The sequence below is a fragment of the Sprattus sprattus genome (genome assembly GCF_963457725.1).
Source record: "Sprattus sprattus genome assembly, chromosome: 3".
Lineage (NCBI taxonomy): Eukaryota > Metazoa > Chordata > Actinopteri > Clupeiformes > Clupeidae > Sprattus > Sprattus sprattus.
This window is the reverse complement of record NC_137922.1, coordinates 49,073,576-49,084,413: the sequence shown is the minus strand read 5'-3', so window position 1 is coordinate 49,084,413 and position 10,838 is coordinate 49,073,576. Positions and strand designations below refer to the sequence as shown.

The following is a 10,838-nucleotide window of genomic DNA, read 5'->3' as shown; positions in this document are numbered from 1 at the left end:
CTACAAGGTAGCACTCATACTGCCATGGAAATTGTTACAGTTATTGCCATACATCGTGGTTACAGTAACAGAAAATGCCTACAGCACAATATACTGTCATACAATAAGCACATCAAAACTAAAATGATGTATAGCCTACACTAACAGCACAACCTGGAGCTTCTGGGTATTGTATGGGCAAAGACTGGGAATGTGGGTGACACTATTCTCTAAAATGGCATCACACATGGTGATGTTGCCCCCGTGCTGTCCTCGGACATCCGCCTTTGCTCCTCTTTTTCTTCCTCCTCTTCCTCTAACAGGCAGTTGCCCTTGGTTGTTTCCCTGGCCAGGTGCTTCCATGTTCATACAGTTTTTCTCAATCGCTTTGGCGAATTTTTCCATTCACTGTTTACTTTTTCAAAACAGCTCACACACAGCCCTTAACTGAAGCTGAAATGACCAAAACACTATATGATGGTTGCAGAATGACACTACCTTCTCAAAAATGTATCACACACCCATCAAATCCAAACAATTCCTTCAAAACCTACAATTTGTGCTCAATTGAAAATGTATGTTTTCTCATTTATTTAACAATGGATAGCAAAACTCAAAATACAGCTTTCAATATCAACCTATGAAAGCATCACTTCAACTTTTGTGCAACACCCTCCCAGTATTGACTACTGTATTTTACCACTGACAACGTACTACAATTTGGGTTTTGTACTGAGCACTCTTGCTGAAGGAATACTGTCAGAAAGTATTCGAAACCTGAACATTTGTATACAGTAAAATTTAGATTTTTGTATTGCTAAACACTATACATGATGATATATATGACTACGTAACATTTGTTCTACTGTTTTTTACAGTATTGCAGTCCTTTTTCCACAATACATGTATATTCTGTACGTCAAAATGAGGTCAACTCTGTTCTGCAGTGAACAATCTCCCCCTGCCACCAGTTTGGGCCAGTGTGTTGATTCTGTAAAAATAGTGCAATAGGCTGTAAATACTGTAAATTTACGTAAAGTATTCAGAATTCGACCGTATATGTTGTAAAAAACTTTAGTGAAACTACAGTATACATTGTATTGTGACAACATACTTTACAAAAGTATAGAAATTGTTGTTGCCAAGAGTGCAAATACAGTGAAACACAATACATTATATTGACTGTGAAGGCCAGCAAAGTGTCATTGTCATTGCTGAACGTACAAACAATTGATGCCACAGTATGACAGCTCAGGTTTGAAAGAACCCTTTGGCCAGCCTCTCTCATGGTGGTCATGATTCACTATAGATCAATGACTCTTGCCCTAATTTCATTTGAGCATCTTACACGAATGCCACATCCCCTGACAGGGGCCCCTCTACCTCTACCACAACCTCTTCCTTGTCCTCATCCTGGTGGCCTATTCGTTACATGCTTACTGTAGTATCAACTTCGATCTATTGACCCTTTTTAAGAGGTTGAGAACTGCTTGATTAGTTTTGCACAGAGAGTTCACACAGGTGCTGACGGTATTTAGAATATAGAGAGCAGTGCCAGTTGGCTGCTACTAAGTGTCTGCAATGTGTTGACATGGTTATTCAATTAGGTTTTGTGTCTTTCTCTGAGAAGTGTGTAAACTGTTTTGAAAAGTGTGTTAAAACTCAAAGAAATTTGTGTGAAAGCAATGAGAAATGGTTAACCCATTCGCCAGAGAAGACTCTTGCTGTGCAAAGAAGATGTGAGCATTAGATGAAGTTGACCCATGATTCGCTAAATGCCTGAAAACGATTGGGAAAAACTGTAAATTGTACTGAACTTGATCAAGCTCTAGATATTTGATGGAAGCATTTATACTCCTGGATAGGACCTGTCAGCTAACTAAACTTACTGTGTGATTGGTGATCGGATGTGTGAATCTCCCCCTTGATTAGTAAAGTTCTAGTTGCACCTGAAAATTACTGTAAGCTGATAATCCAAGAGATCCATAATACAGGATATACCATGATGTTTTTCATTGTATTATGTGCCTGAAAGATTTTGACAGTAGAGTGAACTATTTTGCAGGTGATGATGTACTCAAGGAAATTATGCCAACATGTTTTGCAGAGAACAACCACTTGACTGAGAAGCAACAGTCAGTTTAGACCAGCAAGATGTATTCAATTGGTTATTGGGCTAACTGAAGGCAATTTTACCTAACCATTTGCACAGATGTGCTAAATCATTTGAAATGTGTGCAAACTGTAGGCAATTGTACTTTTCATTTGCAAGGAGTTTCTAAAACAATTGCAATTTGATTAAAGGAATGAGAAATGCCAATTGGTTTTGAACAAGTGCCCAGTGGTTTGGAGGTTTGCACGTGTTGTTTTGAGAATGTAATTTCTGTTTCCTGAAATTGCCCAAAGCAATGGATAAAAACTGTAACGGATATAGGCTACCATGATGTTTTTCATGGTATTATGTGCCTGAAAGATTTTGACAGTAGAGTGATCTATTTTGCAGGTGATGATGTACTCAAGGAAATTTTGCCAACATGTTTTGCTGAGAACAACCACTTGACTGAGAAGCAACAGTCAGTTCAGACCAGCAAGATGTATTCAATTGGTAATTGGGCTAACTGAAGGCAATTGTACCTTATCATTTGCACAGATGTGCTAAATCATTTGAAATGTGTGCAAACTGTAGGCAATTGTACTTGTCATTTGCAAGGAGTTTCTAAAACAATTGCACTTTGATTAAAGGAATGAGAAATGCCAATCTGTTGTGAACCTGTGCCTAGTGGTTTGGAGGTTTGCACGTGTTGTTTTGAGAATGTAATTTCTGTTTTGTGAAATTGCCCAAAGCAATGTAAGCCCATGATGTTGTTGTAAGCAGTCAAGTGGTTGTTCTCTGCAAAACATGTTGGCATAATTTCCTTGAGTACATCATCACCTGCAAAATAGTTCACTCTTTGCTCTTCCTGTAGAGCTACAGATAAAAGAACATACCTTTAACTTTGATAGACAAAACACGATAAAGCAACACACAACTCTTCAGAGAGCACCTCCCTTCCTAACTTGCACTTCTACTACATTTACATTTAGTCATTTAGCAGACGCTTTTATTCAAAGCGACTTACACATGCATACACATTTAAACTGATGGCACGCTGCACATCAGGAGCAATTAGGGGTTCAGTGTCTTGCTCAAGGACACTTCGACAGGGAATCGAACTAGCAACCTTCTGATTACTAATCGACTTCTCTACCTCCTGTACCACTGTCACCCCCACTACTGGTACTTAACTTGCACTTACAGTAGTTACTGCACTTTGTTTTCTATTTCTTATGTAAAATAGCATGTTTTATTACAATAGGTCTCTATTTCTCGTAGCTTGATTGTTCTCTCCCTTGTTCGTTGCTTTGGATAAAAGCGTTTACTAAATGACTAAATGTAATGATATTGACATTTTAATTTGAATGCCTCAACATCAACGCCTGGGGCATGAAACGAATGCAGATCCAAAGCTAATAAGATGATTTGAATCATACTTATGAATCCTACTTAAAGTCTATGAATCCTGCGTGTAATCTATGACTCCTGCATATAATCTTTGAATCCTGTATATAATCTGTGAATCCTGTGTACAATCTATGAATCCTGCGTATAATCTCATTCTTCTGGTCTCTCACCTGAACTAGAACCCTCTTGCAGAGCTTGGCCTTGACCAGGGACTTGGCCACCCATCGAGCCGCGTAGGCAGCGGAGCGATCCACCTTGGTGTAGTCCTTCCCAGAGAAGGCCCCGCCTCCGTGGGCACCCCAGCCCCCGTACGTGTCCACGATGATCTTACGCCCCGTCACTCCCGCATCACCCTACCAGTGACATACAAGCACAAGAATGAGGATATGAGAAAGACAATAAATCTTTGTCGTCAAAGATAATAATCTTGAAAATCTCTTCTGTGACCTGGTCAGGAGGCCTGCAGATGAGGTGTTGGAGCGATGTGTGTGACTCAAAGCGTAGGTTTACGTTATGGAGGTGGCTAATTTCTCTCATACTTGAAACCCCTTGAGCTCAGGTCTGAGGTTCCATGATGATAGCTCTGAGCTACATCACTGATTAAAGGGGAAGTGTCTGGGCTAAATCAATGATTAAAGGTGCCGTGTCTGAGCTACATCACTGATTAAAGATGCAGCGTCTGAGCTACATCACTGATGTTTAAAGGTGCCGTGTCTGGGCTACATTACTGATTAAAGGCAAAGTGTCTGGGCTACATCACTGCTTAAAGGTGTAGTCCACAATTCAAAGAATACACTTTTAAGAGTCTGAGAAAGAGGGTTATACGTGCACTCCTCTGACATGGCATACTACAGGTAAACATGCACTTGTGATCACATATCTGTCAACAGGTAAGCACTTATGCCTTTGCCCAGGTGAGGCTATATACCTGTGGACGGGTAAATCCACCTGCCCAGCCTTACCTGTGGCCCCCCGATGACGAACCTCCCACTGGGCTGCAGGTGGTAGACGGTGTGCTCGTCCAGGTACTTGTCTGGCACCACGGCCTTGATGACCTTCTCCCTGAGGATGTCCTTCTGCTCGTCCAGAGACACAAAGTCATCGTGCTGCACAGAGATGACCACGGTGTGGACGCGGCGAGGGATCAGCGCGCCATTCTTCTGGGTGTAGTGGACAGTCACCTGGACCAGAGACAGGAAATAGAGAGCTGTGAGATTGTGAAAGACTTAAAGGGATCGATGCATGAATCGATAGCTAGCTAAGTCGATAGATCGATAGATCGATGAAAAGATGGCTAGATCGATAGCTAGATAAATCGATAGATCGAAAGATAGATAGATACATCGATATATAGATAGTTCTTTCTAAAACCCACAACTTGAGAACTAGCATGCTAGTTAGTAGTGATGTTAGAGTGTACAGTGAAGGCTTAATCTTAGCAGTGTAATGATACTGCACGCATCTGGCGTCCACAAATCGATTTAGGCCAGTAGAGCCAAACTTCGATGGAACATTTCGTAATGAATCACTCTTCGACAAGGAACTATGCCAACACGCCACGAGACCAGTTTTATGATTGGCTCTTGGAGATCAACCCCTCTCCAAAATAGCCCTCCAGAGGTTTGGGTTTCCAAACAGGGCTCAACCCACAGGCCAACCCAAAGGGCAGGGAGTTGTTCTGAGGAAACAGGTGGACCCCCACCCCCCCCCCCACCCCACCCCCAGACCATGGAGGAGTTATATACAGTAGACCTGTACAGTGACAAATTACCACTCCCATTAATTTAAATGGGCAATGCTATGCTAGCTTCTTCAGCCCACTGACCACTTTTGGCAATCGATGGAGCAACAAACATCACATGACTGATGTCTACAGTAATAGGAACCCTGTGCCAATTGGCAGTACTCCTAGTATTTTCAAAACAGTCAACTAGCTAATGAAGGGAAAGGTAAACTAATATGTGCTGATGACATCAAACGAAAAGATGACATCACACCTGCGTCTTGGAGTCAGGGCGAAGCCAGGGCACGGTGCCGTTGCGTCTGAGCTCGGCCATCTTGGCGTTGAGCTTGTGGGCGAGGACGATGGTTAGGGGCATACACTCCTCCGTCTCGTCGGTGGCGTAGCCAAACATCAGTCCCTGCACATGGGCACAAGAGGGTCACACATGGGGGCGACAAATGGGACAAAACCAGCCCCTACCTGGTGCTGATCCGGCTCAGTTCAGCATGTTTTACACATGAATGTGACTTCGATCTTTTGCTTTTACACACATTTCGTTTTCTATTCTAACAAATACTATATTATCATTCAATATTATCATTATTACATTTTCTTTTTGAAATTACATTTTTAAAATTCCATAACCACACTTACACCCAAATCACGTCTTCCGCAGAATTACAGGTTTAAAATGCAGTACCCAGGCTAGGCTGTGTTCGTCACCCAGGGGCACAGGAAGGAATGTAGCAGGTAACAATGGTATAATAACAGGTTGTTAATATTAAAATTAATAAACACTCACATTTTCAGAGAGAATGTGTCATCATGATTAGTTATGTTTACTCAAAGTAGGCCAGATGTCTCTCAGGTGTTTTGGACCATTTGAGGAGAGTCTTTGAAGTAACCTGTGATTTCTGTTACCTGGTCTCCAGCTCCGATGTCCTCCTCCAGACGGTCGATGTGGACTCCCTGGGCGATGTCAGGAGACTGCTGCTCCAGAGCCACAAGGACATTGCACGTCTTGTAGTCAAACCCTACGAGCAAAGAATCACTGTCCATCACTGTCCATTAGTGTCCAATACTACCTACTTACTAACCGAGAGTGAGGTCATGCAGGGAAATATCAGACTGAGGCTGTAACGTATCTACCGAGCGATAGCGAGTCAGATACTTATGTTCCATATATCCGATGGACAGTGATATCCAATACTGTCCAATTGATTGTATTTGAGTCACGATTGCTGTAGTTGTATTCTTATAACATAGAATTATCATATCAATTATTATCTGCAATGACTGAGTGATCAATCATTATATGCTATCATCCAATTGCTTTTGGATTACTTTTTAAATCACCTCTGACAAGGAGGCTCTGTCAGCAGGATTACGCAAAAACTACCTGGCAGATTTTCACAAAACTGGGTGGCTTGGTGTGTAGCATGAGCCAAGGAGGAACCAATTACATTTTGGAGAGGATCTAGACCAGGGGGGGATCCAGGATTTCTTTTCACTTTTTTTAATATTGCAAGATAGGGTATTTTTTGGCATCTGCTGGCCATGACGCCACCTGCTGGCCTTGGCGCACTTGGTTGAGGTCTGCACTCTCCAAGTGCACTTCTAGTTTATTGTGTAATCCCCATCACTCAAGGACCTATTTCTAAACATCACACACACACACACACACACACACACAAACCCACACACCTTTGTCTGAGTTGTCGTAGCCGATGTACTTGATGGTGTCCCTCACCACCTTCTGGTAGTCTACGTTGGCGCGTGAGGTGATCTCGCCGCAGAGGAGCACCATCCCAGTCTTACACACCGTCTCTGGAGGAGACACACACAAGCCTCACTACAGTAACATGGTAAAACACATGTGATATGTCAGACTGTAAAACACATGGCCTATGAAGTCAGACTGTAAGACACATGTGATATAAAGCCAGACTGTAAAACCCATGTGATATTAAGTAGACTGTAAAACGCATGCAATATAACGGAAATATTACTGTATAACGCATGTGACAGGAAGGTAGTAAGGCGGTATGACGAGTGTAGTATGAAACATTGTATGTACTCAGTTCTTTGTGCTTAGTAAACAAAAGCTTAGGATAGAATAGAATAAGGAAATATAAATATAAATAAACTGAAACACCATACAATAAACACAATATAGTAGAGCAAGATATTATCAAGATATTATCAAACTACTATACATTGATCATGACTCTGTTTAATCCAATAAAACATGTTTTGATATTTTTGCAATGGTCTCTCCAGCTTACCACAGGCCACCTTGGCATCAGGGTCCTGCTTCAAGTGAGCATCCAGCACTGCATCACTGATCTGATCACAGATCTTATCTGAAACAGGGGGTAAAAGACGCACATCTGCGTTAGCATTTATTACTTTTCTGATCACAGATCTTATATGAAACCAGGGGTCACAAATGCACAACTGTGTTAGAGTTTATAACTCTTCTGATCACAGATCTTATCTGATAGCCAGAGGCCGCAGACACATGTCCATGGCAAATGCAGCATCAAGCAGCAGTGTGTGGAATTTATGTAGGCAACCAGTTGTTAAAACGTCTTTATTTTTGATGGTGTGTGGCCATGAGAAGACAGAGAAATAATAAACACGAGCCACCAGAGCTAGTCACTATATTGTTCTGGGTCAGAAAACCCATAGAAGATATCACCAAAATACATCTGTTAGCAAAGTACCTAGATTTCATCATCTGTTGTTGATGCTTTCAAGCCAAGTCTTTTGGTTGTTAGCTTGTTAGCACACTACTATGTACTAACATAGGGGTCTATGCTTATGTAAGCTGCTGTTGATGCTATTGTTGTAGCGAAACAACCTATTCAAATCTTAATGTTGATACTTCAATGAGAGTCATGCGATGAACTGAAGTTTATTCAATCGTGCAGACTTTTCATTCAATCGGAGTAGTGGTCCATGGAGCACGAGTGCACTTACTTTTTAAAGTCACAATGCTTTTCCAATCAAAAACCTAAAACGTATCCAAACTGAACCAATCGAAAACCCCAAACTTATCCAAGTTTGAACCAAGCAGAATATTCTCTCAAACCTATACATTTTATCCAAGCTCAGCCAATCAGAATATTCAGGTCCCTTGTTGCCGAGAAACATTTTAAGACCATGAAAACTTGTAAGAGAAGGTATGTGTCCTTGCCAATGTTTCAAAGACCCTGTTTACCCCTTTTTGGGTTTCGTCTGCCCTTGACTTGACTTGTCTGCATCTCTTAGCCCTTGACCCCTCTATGAATGCTTGGATGTCTTCTACTGCCTGCACCTGTATGCCTGTTTTCGAAAACAAGACCATCTGCTCATCTCTTTTCTATTTTGTTATCTGCTTGACCTTACAAGACACTCATCTCTTTTCTATTTTGAACCTAAATATACGACTAGGCCATTATCCTAGCATCAAATAAAGTAATAAAGCGTGTGTCAGCCAAGTACAGCATCTAAGCAAAACTACTAATAAACAGTTTAACAAACAAAGTACATCTATATGATTTTTTAAAATAAATAATAATTAAAACGTATTCAAATAAGACAAAATAAAAACATTTTTTTCAATAAATAGTAAATATTTAATTCAAATAAAAGCTTAACGTAAAGCACTTTTGAAGGCGTTATTTGAGACCTAAGTACTATACATATTTCTAGTTCATGTGATACTTTCCAGAGCCTCTTATGGTCAGAACAGGGTCTGACGTCTTCAAAAGAGATATTCTGAACTGACCCAGAAGTAGCGGTAGAGTGGATGTGTCTAACTAAGAAGTGGCTGGGGTGTACAGTGGTTAAGGTTACACACTATGTTGCCGTAGTTAACCTCGGTGTCACTGAGCCACAGCGTGGGGTAGCACACGGACACATGCAGTGCTGGCCAGGAGTACTGCAACTGGAGACTAGGTGTCAGTGCAACTGTACACATGGCATTATGTGATCGATAAATAGCTCACACATACAGGAAAACAGATTCAAAGTCCTACTATCGCGTAGAACCTGTTACTTGACCGGCATATCTGGTAGCATATCTTTACAGTAAAATGAAGAAGTTTACTGCATGACATGACAACCAACAATGACAAAGTTACAATGAGTGAAAAAAAATATATTGTTTATCTGTTGAAGAATTAAATTAAATAAATATTTCCATTAGTGTGTTCTTTGACAGAGGTGGAATTAAATAGTGTCTCCTAATTACTAAAGCCTAAACCTACTTTGCAGAAGAAATGCACAACTCAAATAAGTGGAGTAACGATCCTTCGCTTGAAGAGTTTGCTGAAGTACATGCTATGTAATGTGAGCAAGTGCAACGTTCTTACCAGGGTGCCCCTCTCCGACCGACTCCGAAGTGAACATGAAATCTCCATCATTATAGGAGTTGTTGTGATCATCCACTCCATTCATCTTCTGTCTCTATTTGATGGCTGTCAGTAGAGCAAATATGTGGAGAAAAATGCTTACAAAAAAACAGGAACTGAAGTTAATTGGTAAGGTTGCTGTGTCTGCAATTCTTCGTGTGCTCCCCTTGTGAGCCTTCAGACAGAAAGAGAGAACATGAGCATGAATGGGAGAGGTTAAATGAGAAGGAGAGTGGACGAGCGAGCGAGAGAGAGAGGGGGAGAGAGAGTGAGAAAGAGAGAGCAAGAAAGAGAGCAGCTACTCACTTGAAATGCAGCCTAATCATTTCAGTCCACAACACACTGTTATATAAGGCAAAAGAAAATACACACATACACACACACACACACACTCACACAGACACACACACACACACACACACACACACACACACACACACACACACACACACACACACACACACACACACACACACACACACACACACACACACACACACACACACCACACCAGGGGGGAGGGGGCCAGCCATCCAGCACACCACTCACAAGTGGGGAAGAGAGGGAGGGATCACAGGTTTCAGGGGCGCCTCTTGAAAATACTTTGTGAGGGGGTATGTTATGCTTGATAACTGAGATGTTACCCTAAGAAACTAAGAAATTACCACAGAAACATCTCTACTATTCAGCTACTACAATGATATGGACATGCATTTGAGTTTAAACAAAAGACTTTTACTAAAGATTTGCACCAAAACAAAAGAGTCCATTTTGGCCCTTTGGAGCCCTTTAAAACTGCCTAAAGGGGTCAAAGCTTTTTGCTTTTCAAGGATGCTGGCATTCCATTTAGGCACCAACAACTGAACAAGGTTAAAGATCACCACCAAGGCCAAGGGATACTTCAAAGCCAGGGGGGCTTTGGAAGGTCATGCCGGATACTGTGGTTGCTAAGCCCTCACAGGTCTATAGAGCCATGGGGATTAGGATCAACGTTTACGCCAGCAAGGTTTTAATAGCGCTTAGTAGACATTATTTAACATGTGGTGACCATAACCTTATTTAAGGCATGTGTCATTTCTGCTGGTTTTTGCATTCATGTGTCTGTGTGAGTGTGTGCGTGTGTGTCAGTGAGTGTGTGTGTGTTTTGTTCATATTAATGTGTCTGTAATTAATTTGCTTCAGTATGAACTTACATTACCCAACTCACCTGTTTGACTTCAATCTACAATAGGGCCTA

The 10,838-nt window shown here is 41.4% G+C and overlaps 1 protein-coding gene across 1 annotated transcript in view; it reads right to left on the bottom strand.

Annotated features, from left to right (window-relative positions):
• LOC308361481 (S-adenosylmethionine synthase-like) overlaps positions 1 to 9,985 on the bottom strand; it is a 13,828-nt gene extending 3,843 nt beyond the window's left edge. The window contains exons 1-8 of the mRNA XM_080833841.1: positions 9,908 to 9,985; positions 9,563 to 9,776; positions 7,490 to 7,567; positions 6,909 to 7,031; positions 6,126 to 6,238; positions 5,479 to 5,622; positions 4,444 to 4,662; positions 3,652 to 3,834 (exon numbers count right to left, since the gene is read on the bottom strand). Coding sequence (XP_080689967.1) covers positions 3,652 to 3,834; positions 4,444 to 4,662; positions 5,479 to 5,622; positions 6,126 to 6,238; positions 6,909 to 7,031; positions 7,490 to 7,567; positions 9,563 to 9,647 — 945 coding nt within the window. The 5' untranslated portion in view covers positions 9,648 to 9,776; positions 9,908 to 9,985. The remainder of the gene's footprint in view (positions 1 to 3,651; positions 3,835 to 4,443; positions 4,663 to 5,478; positions 5,623 to 6,125; positions 6,239 to 6,908; positions 7,032 to 7,489; positions 7,568 to 9,562; positions 9,777 to 9,907) is intronic.
• Positions 9,986 to 10,838: the final 853 nt, after the last annotated feature.